The sequence below is a fragment of the Ictidomys tridecemlineatus genome, chromosome 8 (genome assembly GCF_052094955.1).
Source record: "Ictidomys tridecemlineatus isolate mIctTri1 chromosome 8, mIctTri1.hap1, whole genome shotgun sequence".
Lineage (NCBI taxonomy): Eukaryota > Metazoa > Chordata > Mammalia > Rodentia > Sciuridae > Ictidomys > Ictidomys tridecemlineatus.
In genome coordinates, this window is record NC_135484.1 from 135,033,147 (window position 1) to 135,057,128 (window position 23,982).

The window sequence follows — 23,982 nt, forward strand, 5'->3', positions numbered from 1 at the left end:
ATTTGTCTATCTTGTTTCTTAGTTATTTTAGAATGCTTTTGTAAAGTATTAGCATTGACATGGAACTTTATATAAAAATTTGTAGCTTCTTCTAGTGTAGAGTAAATATGTATGTCATGTGTGTATTTTATCTGCTAAATCATTCCCCAAACTAAGGGCTCCAGGCAATCCTGTATGTGCTCTGATATGTCCTATAAAGAATGGATCTTTTCTGTCCAAAATTAGACTTTGTATAGTGGAAAGCAAAGAGAAAACAGTAGAGGAAGGGATACTTCAAGGGATACTATAGCGTTAACTATATACTGACTATTGGAAAATAAATTAAATACAGAATCTTTAAACATCACAAAAGCTTGTAATACTGCATTAAGCTCTACATTTTGAGCTGATTGTTTGGGTACTAAAATGTAAAAGTTTGATCAGGTGTAAATATTGCTGCTGTACCATTATTTGACCCATCAGTGAATATATTTGGAGCATTAATGATAGGTATATTTCTTGTTATTTTTGGAAAAATTACAGGATGCAATGACCAAAAAGACAATAAAGGACTAGATGGTAAGTGGTTATCAAATGAAACATTAAATTTGCACATGATTATTGCCCAAGTGTTTAACTCATTAGCTAACTCATCAATTTGATCCATAGTATATGGAGTAATAATTTTATTGGGAGAAATTCCAAACACTCCCTTTGCTGCTTTTATTTTTTGAGTATTAATTGTCCTATAGCCTCAGGATACCTAGTAAGAATAGTGTTAGGTGAATAAGATAAATGTATCCATAATAATGGACCTTCTTGCCAAAATACTCCTGTAAGAATATTTTTTGTTGGTAGTACAATAAATAATAAGGCAAACATATATCAATTCTATCCAAATTCATAATTTCCATATATGTTTCAATGATTTTTAATGCCTTTCTTGCTTCAAGCATTAACATGCGGGGTGAATTTGGATCTGATGGACCTCTTAGGATATCAAATAAAGGTCCCAACCCTCCTGTTGGTATACCTAGATAAGGCCTTATCCAATTTATGTCCCCTAATAACTTTTGAAAGTCATTAAGTGATTTGAGTTGATCTACTCGTAATTAAATTTTTGGTGGACGGACCATTGTTGAGGATAATAGAACTCCTAAATAATTAATTGGAAAATTTAATTGTACTTTGTCTATTACTATCTCTAGATTATAATTTTTTAATAAGTTTGTAAGTGTGGCTTAACATTCTAGCAATGTGTTTTTAGTTTTGTGTGCTAATAATACATCATCCATATAGTGAAGTATTTGTAGTTCAGGATTTTGATTTCTAAGTGACTGGATTACTTTGTTAACATAAATATGACACTTAGTTGGGCTGTTAGCCATCCCTTGAGGGAGTACTTTCCATTCATATCTCTAACCAGGACCTTCATGATTCAGTGCAGGGATAGTAAATGCAAAACGTGGACTATCCTCAGGATGAATTAGAATTGAAAAGGAAAGAATCTTTAATATCTATAACTAAAACATACCAGGTTTTTCACAAAGCAGACAATTGAGAAATCCCCAATTGAGCAGGTCCCATAATAACCATCTCATTACTAATGGCTTTTAAATCTTGCAATAATCTTCATTTACCAGATTTCTTTTTAATGACAAAAATGAGAGTATTATAGGGAGATACGAAAGGTTGTATATGACCCTTCACTAATTGTTGTTTGACCCGGTCATGGGCTGCTTGTATCTTTTCTTTAGTCAGGGGCCACTGAGGAACCCATACTGGTCTTTCCGATTTCCAAGTAATTTTTATTGTCTCGGTGACCCGTTCTGAAAATCCAACCCATGTCTGTCTGTTCCTTGATCTATTTGTATTGGTGCTGCTATAACTTGTTCCTGTTCTTGTAATCTTTTTTCTTTCCTAAAAACTTGTCTAGCCATAATAGTGGGCTCATTTGGATTGATGTTATTTGTTAATGTTAGTCCTAATTGATGTAGGACATCTTGTACCCATAAATTTATGGGAAGATGATCCAATACATATGGCTGTATAGTTCCTTCACATCCTTCAGGATCCTTCCAATCTAACACCATTGCACTTCTATGGGGATTAGTCATCACTCCTAGGCCTCGAACCGTTTGAGTGGCTTGTTGTAATGGCGAATGTTTTGGCCATTCTTGACGAGAGATAATGCTAAATTCTGCACTTGTATCCAGTAGCCCATTAAATTCATGACCTTGAATATTTAGTTTTAGCATGGGTTGAGAATCTAAATTTAAAGAAAGCATAGCCCAATCTACACCTGTGGAGCCTAATCCCCTGGAACCTCTTTCTACAGTATGACTGAAAAATTTATCATGTAAGCTGGGTATTATTAGTAATTGTGCGATTCTATCTCCTGGTGAAATTACTGATATACCCTTTGGAGAACTGGCTATAATTTTTATTTCACCTTCATAACCGGGATCAATTACCCCAGGACTTATCATAAGTCCTTTTAGATTAGAAGAACTGCATCCCAATAATAAGCCTACTGTTCCTTTAGGAAGAGGTCCTTTTACTCCTGTGGGAATGATTTGAACTCCCATATCTGGAGTTAGTACTGTTCTGGTGGAGGCACAAATGTCCAATCCTGTGCTTCCTCTGGTTTGTCTAGTGAAGGATTTAATGGACAGTGTGTCCTGGGCACTACCCTTATGGGGTTGCTGGGTTCGTCCAGTGCTCTGTATATTTGTGGTCTTGGGCCCTGGAGCATTGGGCCCCTCTGTCCATTATTTGGAAATGGAGCCCGATGCCTTTCTCCATGATATCGTGGATAAACACCTGGTCCTTGTTTGTTTTTTGATAAGTACCCTCTATGGTGATTTGAGAACAGCATTCATTAGCTCAATATCTTTCTCTATGGCATCGTGGGCAAATACGAATTTTTTTTGAAGTACCCTCTATGGTGATTTGAGAACAGCATTCATTAGCTCAATATCTTTCTCTATGGCATCATGGGCAAATACCTGGTATTCTACTCCTTTGATACCTAGTTTCATTAAACCCTTCTCCTATGGGGCAATTCCTTTTAAAATGTCATGTTTGTTCACAATTGTAGCATGTTTTTGGCCTGGCATCTAAAACCTGTTTTACTGCAGCTGCCACGACTTGCACTTGTTCATTAATGTCTCTACATAATTTAATATATGTGTTTAAATCTTCATGTTTCCATGGTCTAATGACTTCTCTGCACCAATGATTCGCTTGCTCATAAGCCAGTTGTTTTATTAATGGCATTGCTTGTTCTGTATTCCCCAAAACTCTGGTAGCTGTTTGAATAAACCTATCTACAAATTCAGTGTAAGGTTCATTAGCTCCTTGTATTACCTTAGATAATTAACCTTGTAAACCTCCATGTCCTTGTAAAGTCTTCCATGCCCTAACCACATCAACAGCAATTTGTAAGTATACGCCAGGATCATATGCAATTTGTTGCTGCTGATCTTCATAAGGTCCCTTTCTAACAACATATCTAGATTTCTCTGAGGATAACCAGCTGCTGCATTTTGCCTAGTCATCTCCTTGCAAAATTCCTCATTGGCAACCTTCCATAACAGGTATTGTCCTCCATTTAGCACAGCTTTACACATATTAGCCCAATCTTCTGGTGTCATGTTCTTGTTGGTAATGGATTCGACCATGGTTACAGTGAACGGTGCTTGAGGACCATAGGTTGTTACAATCTCTTTTAGCTACTTCACTGTTTTGAAATTTAAAGCATGGTGAATTCGTTGCCCTCCTGCCTGCTCAAATACAGGGCATATTAATATTTGAGGTCCTGTCTCAGGTTCCCATCTATCAACTATGGGAGTTGGGGGCCTCCCAGTAAATGAAGGTGGCACTGTTGGTTGGACACTTACGCCTTCTGGTGATAGAAAGGTGTTAGTAGCAGTCTCCTGTAGAGGTGGCACTGTTGGACACTTACGCCCTCTGGTGATAGAAAGGTGTTATTAGCAGTCTCCTGTTGTAACTTTTCCCCTGATGGCTTTTTCTGCTCTAAACTTTCTTCCTCTGTCTTACTAGTTCGAGAGACCTTCTCTTTTACTTGAATTTTTATGTCTTCTCCTTCCTCTATCATTGTCTGAACTGAAGGCTTTGGACTAAGCAAACAAGATACAAATGTCCACAATGGCAGTGTGCCAACTGTCAGAGTCCCTGGGCTTTTCTTTTCTATTCTTATTAAATCTTCACCATGATGGTTCCATTGTGATATATTTAACAACTCCTGCTTAAAAAGCCAGGGGCTACTTTTTGTATTGTATCAATGTATGCCCTGACTGCTCTTGAGTTTACTGGGATGCCTTCTTCCTCTAACAATTTACTTAACACTCTTTTGGTTTGTTTTTTACTAATTTCTTATCCCATATTTCTACTATAACTATAATACAACCCAACAAGATAATGCCAAACAAAACCAAAACAGAATGAAACAAAAATTGAACAACAAAAAATCATTATAATAGCCTTTCTATCCTCCTGAAATGTCCATCCGTCCTTTCTCCCTATCTGTTCCTCAGATGTGAGTGGTTTTTCTTCCATCTTACACATCTCCAGGGACAGGCAACTTAAAACAGAAGTGAAACAAAACAAAAGAAGAATCTTAAAATGGCTACTCATTCTCTCACCCTGTCCTCAGGGGAGAGCAGTTTACCTTATCACTTACCCTCAGTCATTCCCCTTGCCGGCCACCAAATTCTGCAGTTTTGCTGGGCACAATTCAGAAGCCACTTGTCAAAAGAAATGAACATGATTTTTAGAACACACACAACGCACCACACAGCTCTTCAGGAATTCCCTCAGAGCCCAACTGCACCACCAGCTTTCCACAAGCCTCTCAACCTCCCCCACTCCTCCTGCTCTTGAGGCTGATTGGCTGGGTCGCATGAGCAGAGCCAAAAAAAAGTCTTCCAATTAACAGCTCCGTGGTCTGAAAGGGCGGGGAAACAGCCCAATGAGTATCACAGCAGAGGAGCCAAGCAGCTGGCAGCTAGAAGTTTGTTGGGACCCCTTCAGCTGTGGCTCTCAACAAGGGCCCACTCACTGGTGGTGTTCACCACAGAACTAGCTACATGCCAGGCCTGCTGATCCCTAGGTGCCCTATTTTCTTGAATGACTGGGCACTCTCTGTTTGCCATTCACCCACACCCCAAGGTTGTGGTGTGCGGGGCTGCGGTGCATCAGCTTATTTTGCCTGATTCCTTCGGTAGCCACGCCCTCAGGAGGTTGTGAAAGAGGCCTTGGTTGTCAGCGCTGGTGGGAGTGGTAGCTGGGGGTCAGGTGCCCCTCCTGGCACCCTTGGGTCCGACAATCACGCTCATGGAGAGCTAGGGAGGGGCCCTTGAGATTTCCCTGCTGTGTGGAGAAGGAGGGCTGAGGGTCACAAACCTGTAGTCGTGGGTCTCCCTGAAGAGCTATCCCATCTGCCGAATTCTGGTGATGTCAGTTCTCTGCCATTGTGGATGCCGTTATCTCTGCCAGGGTGTCAGATGGGAAGTGTGGGTCTGGATCATCTCTCCCAGGTCCCACCTCAGCTCTGGGCCCGCTGGCCTATGGAGGCTCAGTTGGCATCACCTCAAAATGTTCACAAAGGAACTGAAGTGGCGTTTCTCTATTCTGCTGGAGCATCTCTGTAGCACTGAGTTGTTTTGGTTTGGTGGTGGGTTGCAAACAATCAGCCAGAAACTGCTTGTGGGCATCCTGAATTCACCCGCGCTGAGCTCAGTGTGGGCTCTGAGAGGCTCAAACTGCTTGCCCAAGATCCTCTTCAGCCCAGCATTGCAAAATGTTCCTGAGCAAACAGCATTCAGTTGGGCTGAAGTCTCTCTTTGTCGGCACAGCTGAGGAGGTCACAGGATTGATCCCTCTGAACCCGCCACCATGTTTACTCCATGAAACAGTTTCTTGATATGAAAGCAAGAGAACAAGTTAGATCTACTGGAAAAAATATTTTCTCTATCAGAATTTTGACTAAACACCTCTGGAATTTAATAAATGAAACCAATAGATTTCCTGCACCCTCTGTGGGGCTCATAGAATGGCCTTAGAAAAAATCTCAGAGCCAGGTGTGGTGGAAGAGGCCATTTCCTGGCTTTAAGGATGCTTAGTGTTCCCTCTGTAGTTTTTTTCAGCTTCTGTGTAGCACAGAAACCTGAGGCTCCAGATCCTTTGCTGGCTTTCAGGGTGCCAGGTGTACTCCACAGGGATCTTGCAGCCCTGGGACTTCTAACTACAGGAGAGGGAGACTAGAGGTAAATTCCAAGAATGGCCAACTCCAAAGGCAGAGGCTACACCACTGTAGATAGCCTTTATAATGTTGAGATATGTTCCTGTTATTTCTAGTTTTTCTAGTGTTATGAATGATATTCTATCTTCCAGGTGATCAAGTATGTTGGTGATGCTTTCTATTGAGTTTTTTATTTGGATTATTGTTTCCTTCATTTCAAGTATTTCTGATTGTCTTTTTTCCCCCACAGTCTCTATCTCTTTCTTGAAGCCATCTTTTGCTACCTATATTTGCTGTATTATCTCATTGTTGGAGTGATCAATTTTTGCCTGTATTTGCTCATTTAGATTTTCTGTAATTCACAGATCATTTCAATTATGAACATTCTTAACTTTTTATCTGATATTTTATCAATTTCACTGTGTATTGGATTTGTTATTGTAGTATCCTGGTTTGTTTGGGCACTTTCCTCCCTTTTTTTCCGTATTTTCTATGTATCTTCCTTTTTGGCAGTGTGGATCTGAGATATTACAGTTTCTACCTTATAATCTTGTAGTATCCATGCAGATTATCTGTACCTCACCTTGATGCTGAACTTCCAGACCCTGCTGGTATCCTTCAATGTATGCTACTGCACCTAAAGTTGTTGGCAGCAATAGCAGAGGTAACTTGAGGTAGCAGCGGAGGTGCCACAAGATGGATGCAACGTCTTTCAGAGTTGGGGCTGATATGATGGGCTGTACAGTGGTTTGGGGATACCTTCTTCAAGATGCAGCTGCTTCTAGGCTCTGTCTGTTGTTGAAAGGTAAAGGCCCCTGTATGGGATAGACTATCTCGATGTCTGCAGTGTCCCAAGATGGAAGTGGGTTAGGCTTGGGCTGGTGAGGGTGATGGACCCAGACTTATCCTGGGCCTGGGCCCCACGCAGGTGGGCAGAAGCAGATCTAGTTGTGGCCTGAGCTCTAGCAGAGGTCTGCTATTTGGAGGAGGTGGTCCTATGCTGGAACCTAAGTTCTGGTGGTGTCTGCTTGTGGCAGGATGGACCTAGGCCTACCCTCTCAATTTTTTGACTTGTTTCTTTTGTTTCAATTTTATTGATTTCAGCTCTGATTTTCATTATTTCTTGCCTTTTGCTTATTTTTGTGTTGATTTTTTCTTTATATGGGGCTTTGATATAAAATGTTAGGAATTTATTTATTCATTTTCTATTTTTTAATTAATGATCTCAATACAAAGAACTTTTCTCTTAGCATTTCATCATAGTTTCCCAGAGATTTTCATGTCATATTGCTATTCTCATTTACTTCCTAGTATTTTTTCATTTCATCCCTGATTTCTTCTGCTTTCCATTCATCATTCAATAGAGTATGATGTTATAGTAGTTTCTAGTTTTTTAATCTTAGCATTGATTCCTAATTTCACTCCATTATAACCTGATAGAATGCATGGTACTCTCTCTATTTAGTTTTATTCATTAAAAGTTGCTTTTAGTAAGTATTCATGTGCTGTTGAGAAGAAAGTGTATTCACTCACTGATGGATGAAATTTTCTATATATGTTTGTTAAGTCTAAATTATTGATTGTATTACTTAGTTCTGTAGTTTCCTTGTTTATGTTTTATATGGAATATCTATCCAGTAGTGAAAGAGGTATGTTAAAGTCACCCAGTATTACTGTGTTGTGGTCTATTTAATTCTTGAGTTTGAGAAGGGTTTTTGATGTATGTAGATGTTCCATTGTTTGGGGCATAAATATTTATGATCATTTTGTCTTGCTGATACTTCCCTTAAGAAGGATCAAATGTTCTTCTTTGTTACCTCATACAAATTTTGTCTTGAAGTTCACATTATCTGATGTGAGGATAGAAACCCCTGCTTGTTTACTCCATCCATGTGAATAATATGTTTATTTCATTCTTTCACCTCCAGTTTAGGGATATCTTTGCCTTGGAGGTAAGTCTGTTAAAGACAGCATATTGTTGGATCTTTCTTTTTAATCCAATCTGCCAGTCAATGTCCTTTGACTGATGAGTTTAGGCCATTAATGTTCAAAGTTATTATTGAGATATGATTTTGTTCCTCATCATTTTGGTTTATTTCTACTTTTTAATTTGAAATATTTTCTCCTTTGGTTTACTACTCCTTTAGTGTAGTTCTTCCCTTTGCTTTTTTTTTCTTCCCATTTCATCTTTTTGGAGTGTTTTGAGAGCATATAGTGCAGGCATTCTAGTTGTGTATTCTTTTTAACTTTTCTTTCTCATAGAAATTTTTTATTTCATTTTCAAATCTAAAGGTTAATATTGCTGGATGTAGAGTTCTTTGTTAGCATCCATTTTCTATTAGAAATTGTATGTATTTTCTCAGGACCTCCTAGCTTTGAGGATCTGCATTGTGAAATTATTTGATTTAAATTGTTTTCCCACTACACATAATCTGATATTTCTCTCTCTCAGTCTTTAAAATTCTATCCTTATTCTGTATGTTAGGCATTTTTGTTGCAATGTGCCTCGATGTGGGTATGTTGTAATTTTATACATTTGGGGTCCCATAAATCTTTTGCATTTGATTGTCTCCATTTCCTTCTCCAGTTTGGGAAATTTTCTGATATTCTTCCACTGAAAAGATTGTGCATTTATTTGGTTTCTTCACTTCTTCATCTATTCTGATAAATCTTAAATTAGATTTTTTTCATGTTATCTCATAATTCTTGGAAATTTGGTTCATGGTTTCTTACCATACATATTCATGGTCAATATTATTTTCAAGATTATATATTTTGTCTTCATTGCCTGAAGTTCTATCATCCAAGTGGTCTAGTCTGTTGGGGTGATACTTACTATTGAATTTGAATTTTGTTTATTTATTCCTTCATTTTGCAGGTTTCTTCTTGATTTCTTTTCAGGATCTGTATCTTTATTGAAATTATCTCCTGTAATTTATCTCTGATTTCACTACTTACATCATCCTTTACATTGCAGATCAGTTTAATTGTGTATATTCTGAACTCCTCCTCTGACTTTTTTTCTACTGTGAAGTCCATAGGTTCTATTATTGGATTATCTTTGTTTGTTTGGGGCACTTGGGTTTTTTTTTTTTTCATGTTGCTTGTGAGTCTGCCCATCCAACAATGTGGATCTGAGGCAGTATAGTTTCTATTCTGTTAACTTATTGTGTCCCTGAGGTTTCTAATTCCTCATCTTTAAGGGGAAGGCAAACAATAACAGTACCCAATGCAAATACTATATAGCCATAAACCAAATAGGTCCTACTAAGACATCTAAAGTTTTTTGTAACAAACAGAAATGGTTTTATCAATTATTGCATGCAATAGAAACAATATGTTTGCAAAAGGACTTAAAACGGTAGACAAAAAACAGTAGTGATTCAGGTTGTGATGGTTATGAAGAGGTGAGAAGATAGAAGTAAAAAAATTAGAGGAAGAGTCAAGAAGGAATAAATAGAGGTTGGCTGTTAGCATGAGAAAAGAGAGAAAGAGAATCAGAAAAGTTTGAGGAAAATATACATAAGTATTTTTTTAATACCCTAAAAATAAACAGAAAAAAATTAAAAATAAAAGAATACACAATGAAACTGTAATATAATATTCAGACATCCCGGGTCTTAAAAAATTGGTGCATGAAAAATACTTGATTTTAAAAATGGTAGAAATGTGAGGGAAAAGGGGAAAAAAGAAGATCTCAATGAAAAATTATATATTTATTTCAGTTGGAATTCAAAATTTTCTTAGCAGTCAAATGGTGTTGTCTGGAATTTGATTCAAGCTCCACCCTCAGGATGGTTGGAGATTGCTAGGGTGAGAGGGTAGTCATAGAGGAAGAACTCATGGAGACAGGATGTAGGCTTAATTAAGTATTCTTCGCACCATTTGGTGCCTATTAGTATGGAGATTTAAGTCAGAGCACCTCCAAATCCCAGCAGTTCTGGTCCCTCCTGGAAGGCTGCACGCAGAAATCTCCTTCAGCTTTCACTCCTGGGGTGTGGGAACCTCTTCTCAGCCCACTGCTTTGCGTTTCCACCCCATGATTCCTGTTCTCTGCTTCAGTCTCTTAACTTTGTCTCTACCAACTCTGCCATTTCAAATTCTGGTCCATCACTTCTCTCCCAGCCATTCCTGCTAGCAGCCAGACTGGATGGTGGTGGGGAAGCCAAGTGGGTTTCCAGGACCAGTATTCCCCTATGTAAACCTCTTCCCACACTTGATTTTCTCTGGGTCACTTAGGCCTACACTCAGTCACACAATGTGGGTTTGTGCAACTCACTTTTTGACCAGACTCAGTTCTGCCAGTAATCAGCTCCTCCAGCTACTGGCCCCTGGGCCATGGTACACAATGATTCTTTCTGCTGTGTTCTGTACACACTGCCATGGCTTCTCTCCCATACAGGGATGCTGTGCAGTATGGCTTATTGTTTTTTTTTTTTTTTGAGCACTGTCTCTGATCTCTAAGCTCTCTGAACCCTGACATGCCTCATTCTTACCAGGAGTGAGGGTTCCTTTAATTCCTTTATGACTTTACTATGTTCACATAGGGAATGTTCTGGTTTGCAACTATTGGAGTAGTTATCTTTCCTCCTTATTTTAATTATACAAGATCTCCTGAGTCTCTGATCTGTTTTGAGTGTCCAGTATGCTTCAGTAAATTAAATTCCAATAAAGACATCTTTATTTTGGGGTAGAGGGGTACCAAGGATGGAACTTGGGTGCACTCAAAACTAAGCCACATCCATGTTCCTATTTTGTATTTTATTTAGAGACAGGGTCTCACTGAGTACCTGGCCATTGCTGAGGCTGGCTTTGAACTTATGATCCTCTTGTCTCAGCCTCCCCAGCCACTGGGCTTACAGGCATTCAACATAGCACCTGGCTCCTCTCTAATTCTTGATCATTCACACACCTTGTTGAAAAACTGCCTGTCTTCTTATCTTGGTTCTTGGTGAAGCAACTCCTCTATTCCACAATCTTCCAAAATCTCTCTTAAAATTCTTATAATAAATTATTTAATGACTTTTCATGGGTGGCCGTACAAGGAGTGTGCTAGACACATGGCCAAACCAGCTTTAATATCAGACCAACTTTCACGATAATACATTAACCCAGAATTTTCTTGGTTTGAATGGTTTAAATTGGTTTGGATTATCTTGATGTTGTTCATTGGGTTGGAACCTAATGAACATATTAAATGTCTCACCTGGTCCCTCAACCAAGAGTATCAAAATGGCATATGAGAACTGACAGTAAAGTGACATCCAGATTACTATTCTGAGAATAAAAAAATGCAGAGAGAAAATTTAAACAAGTGTGTGAGCCATGTAAGGATTTTCCCAGATGGTAAAAAAGACATCTATGGCAAGTATGGCAAGGAAAGCTTCTGTGATGTAGGAGGTGATGGAAGTCATTTTATAGTCCATTTAATAAGATTTCACTTCCCATTGCAAAATCTGGATGATGACTTCAGTCAGTATTATGGTGGAACAGACCCATTTTCATGACACTCATCTGAGAATTACTTGAGGATTTTTGGAGAACCAATAGGGTGCCCTGGAAGGCAGATGCCAAGTTGTGGCTGGATTTTTCCTGTTTTCAGGGGATTAACATCATTTGGAGGTGATTTTCTTGATTTGATAAAGGTTTACTTGGCTCACTAGGTCAGGGGTGCCTCACTTCATTCTCTTCTGTGTCATTTGGAGTCATGGGATGGGGACTTCAAATTTATCAATGTCTGCTAAAATAACATATGTCAGGAAAATTCCCCCAAGGGAATTGTCACGTATCATCAAGAAAGAGTACAAGTTAGAGATGATGGCTGGAATCCTTAATGATCAATGGTAAGGAGTAGCTGCTGTTTTTGGATAACAAGTAATTCAATGCATGCATTTAATGGAAATGTGAAACTATCACAAGCACCACTTTAGAATTAATATGAACTTGTTCTTAAGATTTTATAACAGGGCAGTGGCCTGCTCAGAAGCTGAGGTAATCTCAGAGATGCCCTGATTAGCTTTTTCTCTGGGGGTCGTGTTTCAGAAGCCTGCAAGCTGTGTGGTTCCCTTGATTTGACATTCTGCTGTCCACATCCTGAAATCCAAACAAGAGGCCTTTCATTTGTACTTTGCACTGGGCCTCATAGATGGCACAGCCAGTCTTGGAACTAGGTGCAGGGCAAACAACCCTAGGAAACCCTTCCCCTCAGGAAGTTTCCCAACTACTGCAGGCAGATGGAGTACAGCTCAATTTAATCTAGTCCAATAAATGTAACTCCTGCAAAATAATCAATCACATGGGTGCTGGGATTTCTTTAACCTTGGCAAGGATTAGTGTGGGTTAGCCAGTGATAGGGAGGGGTACAGGATATTTGAGGAAGGGAAGAGTAGAAGGAAAAGATTTCTAGAGAGAGGTGGTGTGTAGTTTGGGTTTGGGATGTTCCCCCAGGCCCATGGGCTGAAGGTATAATCACTAGCCTGTGACTCTGGGAGGTGGTAGAAAATTTGGAGGTGAGTTTTAGTGGGAGTAAGTTAAGCCATTGGTGGTGTGTCTTTGAAAGGAAATTCAGGATATAAGCCACTCCCTCATTTGGCTATGATGCCACAATGATTTAGTATCTTTGCTCTATCCCTTACTGTGTCCATGATGAATTGTCTTGCCATAGGCATTCAAGCAAAAAAAGAGGTCAACCAAGCCTGAAATATCTTAAACCATGAGATTGTTGGAGAACCAAATGGGTGCCCTTTTGGTTTACTATTTTATGTTGATTAACACAAGGATTGTGCCTCAAGAGGTCACATGCTGGCAAGTTGTTCAGAAGACTTAGGACCTTGTCCTCCTATTCCTACTTGTGTTCACCGAAAGGCCTATTCTTATGAAACTGTAGAGGGACTTTGGGAACACTGAAAGAGAAAAACTCTCCATGCAGTGGAAGTACAACTCTTAAGGAGATGAGAATCTGCCACAGAACAGTAGGGTGTTGGTTTGGTTTTGCCTGATGAAGAAAAGGAAGGGGTGGTCAGCACGAAACATTGGTATACATGGTAAGCAGTCTTCCACAATGCCTATGGCCATGGTTGCTGCAGCCTCAGTGCCTTCCTCATTCACCTCCATGACTCTCTTGTGCACAAACTTAGACAGACACAGATCTGTGTCAGTTGACATTGCAGACAAGTCTGCCTCCCCTGTTGGAAGGCATCAACCATTTTAAAATGCTGAAGCACAGTGTCCATGTAATAATCCCCCTGCAGTTTAAATCTTGGAAGGAAATCTTCATCTTCACTATAGTACATAAAATCTGGCTTGGTCCAGGCTATGAATTTCTCAAAAGTAAGGTTATTTTCAACCTGAAAGACAAGAATTACCAGTTTCCATTCAGACTTCAGTGAGTATCTACAAACACACAAGACATTTCCGTGAACATTTTATGTTGACTGTCCACACAGGATAGGCAGCTCCTTCAGCTGCCAGAAAAGTTATGAGGGCTCTGACTCATCCACTACCCCATGTGCTATCCCATGTGTGACTTCCCTGCAGGGAGACTGTGTCTACCCCTCCTTATCCATTCACTATTGAATCATGTTTCCTTCTGAGATGTGTCCATGCCCAGTGGATGGTGGTTTTCTGGTGGTATTTTTTATTTGAATAAGGCTTAGTTTTGAAGACTAGGGACCACTGATGGAAAGAAAAAATTTTACAGGAAAAGGAAGGGTTCTCAGTGTGAGCCACTCCAGGAGAGTACACCTGGTCACATGGTGTTTGGCACTCTTTGTGGAAACTCCTCATCACAGTTAGGGAGATATACAAAGAGAGAGAACATGGGAGCTTTTTTGCTCACAGAGACCCCTTAGATCATGACATTCACTGCCACCATTGAGAAGATGGTTGACTCTCTTGCTATGGGATCATATTTCAAGGAAGCAAGAGGGACAAGGATGGGTGATTTGGCCTGTTGGGTTGTAAATATTGTGAAAACTGGGCACAGGTTGGGTTGTAACCAATTATTCCCACAGAAATTCTGCATGCAAAAGAGTGCCACCCACTCTGACTCAACGAACTGAGGTCCACGTGCTCCTCTGGGAGCAGAATTATCATGCTCAACTTGGTGCCAGCATAGGGCAGCTCCAGCACCTGTATCTGGGCCTCACTGATGTAGGCAGTGCTAAAATCAGCTTCCTAATGTATCATCTGCACTGGTTTTTCTTCTTCCTGAGAAGAAGGACCACACAAACACAAAATTTAAAACAGTATGAAAGGGGCAAAAAAACTCTCAATTCTACTGCTAAAATTAATGAATAGTTTTCTAAAAGATGCCTTAAAAAGAGAGGCGAGTAGTTTAATACATAGAAGCTTCTTTGTTGCATTAAATTGTATTTTCAGAGATTAGGGAGTTTCACAAACTATTCTAATTAAACTGATTTAATTGAAATTAGACCTCATAGTCAACTAAGGCCTTTGCCTCTCATGTTTCATGGTAGGAAGCTGCAGATGCTGAATCAATAATAAGTTATTATTAACAACACTTCAAATGAAAGCTTATTTTAATTTTAAAAACAATTGATTGAAAATATGGAGTGTGGCTCAGTGTTACAATGCTTAGTTCACATACACAACTCCTACAGTTGATGCCCCACTACACAAAAACATAAAAACAAAACCAAACCCTTCATTCAATAAGAGTGTTATCACATTCCCTGTGTAAACCCTGCCTCATGTTTGATATATATATATATATATATACATACATACATACATATATCACCTCTTTTTGCTTTCTATCTAAGCTACTTGTGTCTATAGAAAGATCTTTGTGTCCAGAGTGAGTTTTAGCCAATACATGTATGAGACTTTATCAGAAAGACAGTGCTAATAGGTTGAAACCATAACAGACAGTAAGTATTATTTATTCATATATTTTTTCCAATGAGGTTAAAATTCATTAAGAGAGATGATAAGTTTGAAGTTATTATTATCCATTTAAGCCTTTACAAAGTTAACCTTTTCTATTCAAATTCTTCTTTAGACTATTATGATTTTTTAAAAAGTTTCTCCTACCTGGTTTATTTTGAAAGGCATTTCTTTTCTGAATGTTTTGTCAAACTGTTTCTTTGAAGTAGCTGGCATTGACAAATACCAGCTGAGCCTGCTGCTCAATTGAAACAGTTGGAAGCAACTCTTGAATTTGAACTTTAAAGACAAGCAGAGATTGTATCAGTTGTTTTTCTGAACCTGTGGTGAAAAAGCATGACATGATGTCTTGGAAATCCAAACATTCTGGTTTCAAATGTGCTGAGTTTGGATGGTTAAGTACAAAAGTTAAAACTCCATTTATGGGTTTGTATTTATGACAACAACCACTGCAAGGTACACCAAGTTGAAGATGGTGAAAGACTTCTAAGTCACTGGAGGAAAGCAGGTTGACATAAAGCAGAAACTTCACACCAGGATAGAGTAGAAGACAAGCCGTAAATGAGAGAGGGGCTGTGTAGGAGCTGACATTACCTGCTGTGGGTAAGAGCAGTGTCAGGTCTAAGGCCCTGTGGTCAGGTCCAGTTCTAATATTGTACACATAGCAAAATTTCAGCAGCAGATGATATTGAATAGCTCCAGATCAGGAGCATAGGAAGAGTTTTGGGAAAGTACTAGAAGAGATATTATGATTGCATCCTCCTGGCACCTGGTATCCCTGGAAGAAATAATGATTTGGGTAGGTGAATTACATCCATTTTAACCTGGATAACAAGTGGTAAATTCCCCCCAAAATAAATAAATAAAGAGCATCCCTAGAAATTTTCTGCCTCAAGTGGATAACAAGGAATAAAATTTCCAAGAAGAAATAGTGGAAAGGACTACCTCTATTTTTATGGTCCCATTTATTAGCAGAAATAGGGATGTTCTGAGTGGTGCATAAGTATCTGGATGGTTTAAACATCAAACCATCATTGATTATGAGGACCAAAGTTAGAACTTATCACACTCTTAAAGATCAGTGGGTAAATTTTAGCCCCACATGGATGGTATTTTCAGTGTGTGGAATGGATCAGCCCTGAGAAAGGCTATGTAGCTGACTAATCATGTCCAGGCTCCTCAAGTCTAAATGAAGGGTGCTTACGTGAGAGGAAAGAAGCAGTAGAAGTCAGGTTCACATGTAAAAGTTGGAGGAATGCAGTCCAAACTTACCCCAAGAACAAACGGAACTCCTTGCCAAGGGCATGACTTGGAGAATATCTTTCCATTGATCTTCTCCCAAAAGTGCCAGTCACCTGCCATGTAAACATTACAGACAAGTGACAATATGTTCTGTTCTTGTGTAAAATATTAACCAGGAAATCTGGCCTATGAGTTTCTTTAACATTTGTATCAGCCACTCTGTTCCCAGGAGAACAGATACTATTAGTCTTTTGGTTGTGAAAACATAAGGATTGATCAGACCTTCTGTGAGCCCATTCAGGTTCACACACCATGATGCTCAGCCAGGCAACCCTGTTCTGACCTCCTTCAACACCAATGACATTAGAAGTGACAAGGAGGGGGAGAAGAGGAGAAGGGAGGACAGAGCTCTGATGGGAGGAGAAGGGAATGACCCGTAATTCTGACCTTTTGTCTCTTTTGAGACCCATGTGTTTTTATGCTTCCTGGACTTCTCTGTAGCTTTGGCAAAGGACAGAAGCTCCAGTTCTGCATGATATCACTGAAGACAGGACTCCTTAAATGTCTTTGGAGAGAGTAGTGTTCAGTGAAGCCATGTTGCTAAATGAAATTGCCAGTGAGCTTCAAAACAGTCTGCGTGCTAGCTTTAGGATTCTTTTAAAATTAAGAACATGTTCAAATTTTATAATTAGAAGTTGAGTCATTTACATTTGTAAAGAGATGTCCTGAGCCCTGGATAACCAGAGAAAACAAATGACATTTTAGGTATTGCCAATTTTGAAATAATACAAGGTATGAGTATAGAATTGGGATCTTTATTAAAAAATAGTTTACTATAAGTTTCTCAGTTTCTATAGGGTTTTGTTCATTTTTGATCAATGAGTCCAAGAACTTAACTTCTTGATTTCTTTGAATTTGATTCAAAGAAAGCACACACATCTATACAAAATGGACTACATCAGAAATCATAAGAAAAAAATTTAAATGTGCTCAGAAAGAAAGTTATAAAAGAAAAAGAGATTACCCAGCAACACACCTCCTACACACACACACACACACACACACACACACACACACACACACACATACAACACACACACACAAAATCTCATTGGAGGAGAACCCTCACCTTCCTTACTCCTGCAACCCCACCTCCCTGAAATGGTCCAGGCTCACCCCTCCTTCCTCAACAATTGTGGAAACAATGAAGGAGGGGATAGAAGTCAAGCCTTGCAGACCAGTCCCTCCTCCTGGGTGACAGGTGAGCTTACCTGAGCCATCTGCATCTTGGTGTTCACCTTTACCCCCAGGAGGACCATGGCCAGGGCAGAAAAGATGCTCAGGGGAGGGAAAAAAAGAAAAACCAATGATGTTTTGTGAAGATTTGTCTTGACACAGCATCTTCAAAACCTGGATGGAAAAGGTGCCATTGGCCAGAAACAGAATCCATGATGCAGCATCTGAGGGCAAAGAAGAAAGAGAAATAGCATGAAATGGAGCTTAATGGTGTCTCTGTTGTGTTTTCATTTGTCTTGCAAACTGAGAAACTATATTAGTGCCTTCAAAAACCATGGGAGTAGATTCTGCATGTGAGGAAGGGAACGGTCCCTGTAGAACAGCACACTGGCAAGGCAAGGAAGAGCAGAAAGGCATGCAGAAAGGATAGAAGGTGACAGGTTAAAGATACAGCAGGGAGGTGGTAGGTGAAGCCAGAGGAGGTGGACTGAAAACACCAGCGGGCACCTCAATGCAGTGAGACTGTCTCTCACCAGTGGCTGATCTTGGACCCTGGGAAACATTCTTGACTCCTTCTTATTTCTCTCAAGTACCCCCAAATACATTTTCTAGACCTGCCTTTAGACCCCTTCAAAATTTTTCTACCCCTCTCCACTTTCCCAGGTCCCCCTGTGCCTATTCCAAACCACCTGGCTCTTCTGCAGAGTCTCTGACCTCCCTGCTGCTGTACTCTCCATTGCAGTCAGCCCTTGCTCACTAAGATGCAAATTAAGTTGGCTGGGGAGCCTCATGGTCTTCTCCATCAGGATGCCAGATGGACAGATATGTAGCATCGTGAGAGGGAAGTATTATTTTGATCCTATGACCCCTCCCTGAAGTCTCCAGTAGCCTTGGGGATAAGCTCCAAAAAGCCTTTTCTAAATGGCTTCCCATCTGCCTGATCCCATTCTTTGTTCCAGCCTCCCAGCTCTCACAGCCTCCATCTCTATCCTCCCTGATGCCCCAGTCACCTCTGAGCCCTGTCAAACACTCTTATCCAATTATAAAGACTCCCCACTGTCACTAGGCTCCAATCACTCACTCTTCCCTCCTAAGCTTTCCACTAGGAGGCCTCTGATGTCCTATTATGGAGTCCCACCTCCCCCAACCCTGATTCATAACTCCTTATTGTAATTCCTCCTCTCATCCTTTGTTGAACCCACAAGACTGCCTGTTCTCTGAAGGAGAGGTGCCTGGCATCCTGATTCTAAGCACTGGAAGCATGCTCAGGAAAAACAAGAGCTCCATCAATTCAGGGCACATTAGGGAAAAGCCTCAGATGAATAATGAGTGCTGGGATTTTGAACTAGATACTTGAGATTTTAAAAGCACAGAGAAGAGGTAAGGCTGAATTCATGCTGTGACTCTCTGAGGAGAGAGGAGGGGTGAGAAAATAGGGCCAATAGTTGGGAGTGGTGTTGGAGCATGAACACTCACCAGGGTGAAGGCCAGGACCAGCAGGGGCAGGCAAGAGGCAAGCAGAGAAGACAGGAGTCTGTGCAGTGTCTTTGTCTTGTTGGAATTACGCTGCCCTTTTCTGAGACCAGCCCTGATCAAGGTCCAGCTGGACCACTGACAGCTGTGATTGCCCAAGGAGCTATTTCTGTAAACACAGTGTGGCACCAACTTCTAGGGTTATCTTTTTTTGTCTTTTCAGTTTCTGGTTCCTGTGACAGCCTGGGATTTGCAAAACTTGCCTCTCTTGGTGCCCTGCCACTCCTGGGCCTGGTCATAAAAGCACTCACCTGCCACCTTCCACACAGCCTCTAACTCAGGTCTCATTACTGTTAGCCTGGATTCTGACCTCTGAATCACAGGAACAGGAACTTGCAGCTGTGCCAATTTCAGGTCCACTCTGGGGTCTCTGCACTCCCAGAGACCTTTTATGAGCCATGTTTGGCTGTGGGATTTCCAGTCTGCAGGGCACTGCCCCAGGGAGGACATTCAGTGTGACTTGGGTCAAGGTCAGGAAAGGGTCTCCTCACTACCCAGGGATGGGTCACTATCATCTGCTCACTCCACTTTTTCACCTCTTCCAATGAGCAGTGTACACTAGAACACCAGGCCAGATTCAGGGTTGGCCACTCTTGTTGGGTACCACATGCTGTGTATAAAGATTTGGAAACTAAAAAGTGCTCTGAAACTGACAACCAAAGGCAGATGGCAAGGTCCCTTGGGGCATTGGCTGGGAAAACACAATGTGGGCTGGGGCAGGGCATAGAAGTTAGAACTCTGGGCTTTCCTACTTTTAGAAAGTAAAGGCAGAATGACAGGCTAGGATTTTAGGGGAGGAAAGTCTTGTAAGTCTGTATTCTGAGTCCCTGCCTCACACAAAGGAGTGATTCAGTGAGATGAAATGTGTTTGTTCTCCTTATGTGCTGTGATATTATGAATTAAACCTAGGGCCTTATGAATATTAGAAAAGTATTTACCACTGAGCAGTTTTTATTTTATATTCAGATAAGTTCTTGCTAAGTTGCCCAGGCTGGCCTCCAACTTGTGATCCTCTTGCCTTAGTCTTCCGGGGAGCTGGGCTCATAGGCATGTGCCATCATGCTAAGTAGAATTTTAAAAACAATCAATTTAATTCTAACATATAAATACTATGTTCATGGTCATTTCAATATGATGATCTCAATAGATACAGAAAAACATTAAAAGATTGGACATTGATTTTTTTTAATAATGCAAAACCCTCAGCAAACTAGAAAAAGATGATTACTTCCTCACCCTAATAAAGGAAATCTATAAAAAAAGCAAAAGACAATGAAAATACTACAGCTAACATATTTAGTGGTGAAAAGCTGAATAATTTCACTCTATGAACAAGACCAAAGGGAGAATTTCTGTTCTCATAATTCCTTTTCAGTATTGTAGTGTAAGATTTAACCAATTCAATGAAGCAAGAAAAAGAAAGGCATCTAATTATGCAGCAAAAACTAAAATTGACCTTTTTCATGCATAACATGACCAAACATGTAGAAAATTCTAATAAATATTCAAGAAGCTACTGAAACTACTATTTAACAAAATTTCATTAAAGGCAATAGTCTGCATAAAAATCAATTATATATCTATGTATACATAATGAATAATCAGAAACTGAAAATATTTTTTTTAAAAATAACTTTCTCTAGAATTAGTGTGAAATACTTAGAAATAAATTTGTTGAAACATATGTAAAACCTGTACACTGAAAACTACAATCAGCTTTCAGAGAAAGGATTTAAAAAATGGGAGGCTGTACTCATTGATTGCAAGATTCAATATTGTTAACATATCAATTCTCCCTAAATTAATCTGTTCATGAATGTAATTCCAATCAAAATCTCAGCAGCCTTTTTATAGAAATTTAGAAACTCATTGTAAAATTTACATGGAAATGCAAAGGACCTAGGATTATTCTATTTGAGCCACTTAGAAAATAAGTAAAAAGTTGAAAGCTTTAAACTATCTGATTTTAAGTCATAAAAATGCTTCAGTAATCAAAAACGTGGTACTAAAATTAAGGAGATATATAGATGTCTACAAATATGTCTATATCTTATATACATGTGGAAGAGAATAGAGAGCCCAGATATAGACCCACACATGTACAATGAATTGAAAATAAATGTGCTAAGATAAATCTATGGGGAAAGTACAATCTATAATCTCTTCAATAGGTAGCCATGGGATAATTGGACGCAAATATGCAAAAATGTGGACCTCAATGTTTATTCCCTTTATGTAATTTTAATATCAAAAATTTACTACAATCTCGTCTGCTCCTTCCTCCTCCAGTTGGGCGTCCCCTGCCCACCAGTCCCAGGAGACAAATGGGAAGATGAGAACAGAAATCCCAGGAGAGATCTAAGGCACGTTATATCTCACTCTGCAAAGAAAGCATGTAACAATGAGGACAATGGAGGGAAGCCATATAAACTTAAACTGAACAAAACATCTTTAATTTCTTGTACAAGTGTTCAAAGACAAGCATCAGTGCACACTGTAAATGAATCTTATGAATGTCTGACATGTGGAAAAAAATGCAGTTGTTCCATATATTTTCAAAAATACCAACAATCTCATACTGGAGAGGTAACCTACAGATGTAATCAGTGTGGGAAAGCCTTCAGTCATTCCTCTTACCTTCAAGTACATAAACGAATTCATACTGGAGAGAGGCCCTATGAATGTAAACAATGTGGGAAAGCCTTCAGTTGTTCCTCTTACCTTCATAGACATAAACGAACTCATACTGGAGAGAGGCCCTATGAATGTAAACAATGTGGGAAAGCCTTCAGTTGTTCCTCTCACCTTCATAGACATAAACGAACTCATACTGGAGAGAGGCCCTATGAATGTAAACAATGTGGGAAAGCCTTCAGTTGTTCCTCTCACCTTCAAAGACATAAACAAGCTCATACTGGAGAGAAGCCCTATGAATGTAAACAATGTGGGAAAGTCTTTGTTTATTCTACTTCTCTTTGGCAACATAAATGAATTCATACTGGAGAGAAGCCTTATGAATGTAAACAATGTGGGAAAGTCTTTGTTTATTTTGCTTCTCTTTGGCAACATAAATGAATTCATACTGGAGAGAAGCCCTATGAATGTATGCAATGTGGAAAAGCCTTTACTAATTCCTCTCAACTTCAAACACATAAACGAACTCATACTGGAGAGAAGCCCTATGAATGTAAACAATGTGGGAAAACCTTTGTTTGTTTGAGTTCCCAAATGCAACATGAACGGATTCATACTGGGGAGAAGCCCTATGAATATAAACAATGTGGGAAAGCCTTCAGTTGTTCCTCTTACCTTCGAAAACATAAACGAATTCATACTGGAGAGAAGCCCTATGAATGTAAGCAGTGTGGGAAAGCCTTTACTCATTCCTCTCAACTTCAGACACATAAACGAATTCATACTGGAGAGAAGCCTTATGAATGTAAACAATGTGGGAAAGTCTTTGTTTATTCTGCTTCACTTTGGCAACATAAACGAATTCATACTGGAGAGAAGCCCTATGAATGTATGCAATGTGGAAAAGCCTTTACTAATTCCTCTCAACTTCAAACACATAAACGAACTCATACTGGAGAGAAGCCCTATGAATGTAAACAATGTGGGAAAGCCTTTGTTTATTTGAGTTTACAATTGCAACATGAACGAATTCATACTGGAGAGAGGTCCTATAAATGTGAACAGTGTGGGAAAGCCTTCAGTCATTCCTCTTACCTTCAAAGTCATAAGCAAACTCATACTGGAGAGAAGCCCTATGAATGTAAACAATGTGAGAAAGCCTTCAGACGTTCCTCTTACCTTCAAAGACATAAACGAACTCATACTGGAGAGAAGCCCTATGAATGTAAGTAATGTGGTAAAGCCTTCACTATATCTTCTTATCTTCAAAGACGTAAACAAAGTGACACTGTCGAGAAGCCCTGTTAATGTAAATAATTGGGAAAAGCCTTCACTACTTCCTTTACATTTAAATACATAAACAAACTCAAACTTGAGAAAAACCCTATGAATGTAAACAATGTAAAAAAGTCTTTGGTAGATCCAGTCCGCTTCATTCACATGAACGAACTCATAAAGGAAAAAAAATCTATGGATGTAAATAATGGAAGAAAGTCTTCTATAGATCTTCTCACCTTCACAGACATGAAAGACCTCATTCTTCAGAAAAGCCCGATGGATGTAAACAATGTGGGAAAGCCTTCAGTAGTTCCTCTTGCCTTCACGTACATGAACAATTTCATAAAAGAGAAAAGCCTTGTGGTCATAAACAATGTAGGAAGGCCTTCAATACTTCTGCTTACCTTAAAATGTGTGAATTAACTCATATTAGAGAGAAGCCTTTCTAATGGAAGCAGTGTGGGAAATCCTTCACTACATTGAGTCACTTTTATTTACTTGAAAGAACTCATGCTGGAGAGATGCCTTGTGAATGTAAACAATGTGGGAAAGCCTTTGCTTGATACAGTAACATTTTAAAACATCAAATAACTTATACAGGAAAAAATCCTTACTAAAGAAAAAAATGTGAAATGACTTGATTTTTGGGTTCTGTTTTAAACCTGAGAGTAATTGTATTGTAGAAAAGCCCATTGAATGCAAATAAATGAATAAATAAATTAAAAAAAAATTACTACAAAAGAAAGCAGAGATCCAGGGGGCTGCGAATATGGTTCAGTTGGTAGAGTGCTCACCTCCATGAAAAAGGCCATTTTTTCAATCCCAGCTCCAAAAAGAAAGAAAAGAAAGAAGCAGCTAAAAAAAATTGCATCGTTTTCAAAATAAAATATAAGAAAAAAATTTGAGTA

General features: G+C 39.4%; 1 protein-coding gene and 1 pseudogene across 1 annotated transcript; one reads left to right on the forward strand and one right to left on the reverse strand.

The window, feature by feature from the left end:
- Positions 1–12,933: 12,933 nt before the first annotated feature.
- Positions 12,934–17,712, reverse strand: LOC144365817 (serpin B9-like; annotated as a pseudogene).
- Positions 17,713–21,438: 3,726 nt separating this feature from the next.
- LOC144366312 (uncharacterized) lies at positions 21,439–23,771 on the forward strand. Its single transcript, XM_078020442.1, has one exon. The coding sequence runs from the start codon at positions 22,268–22,270 to the stop codon at positions 23,027–23,029; it is 762 nt and encodes a 253-aa protein (XP_077876568.1). The 5' UTR covers positions 21,439–22,267; the 3' UTR covers positions 23,030–23,771.
- The last annotated feature ends 211 nt before the right edge of the window (positions 23,772–23,982 follow it).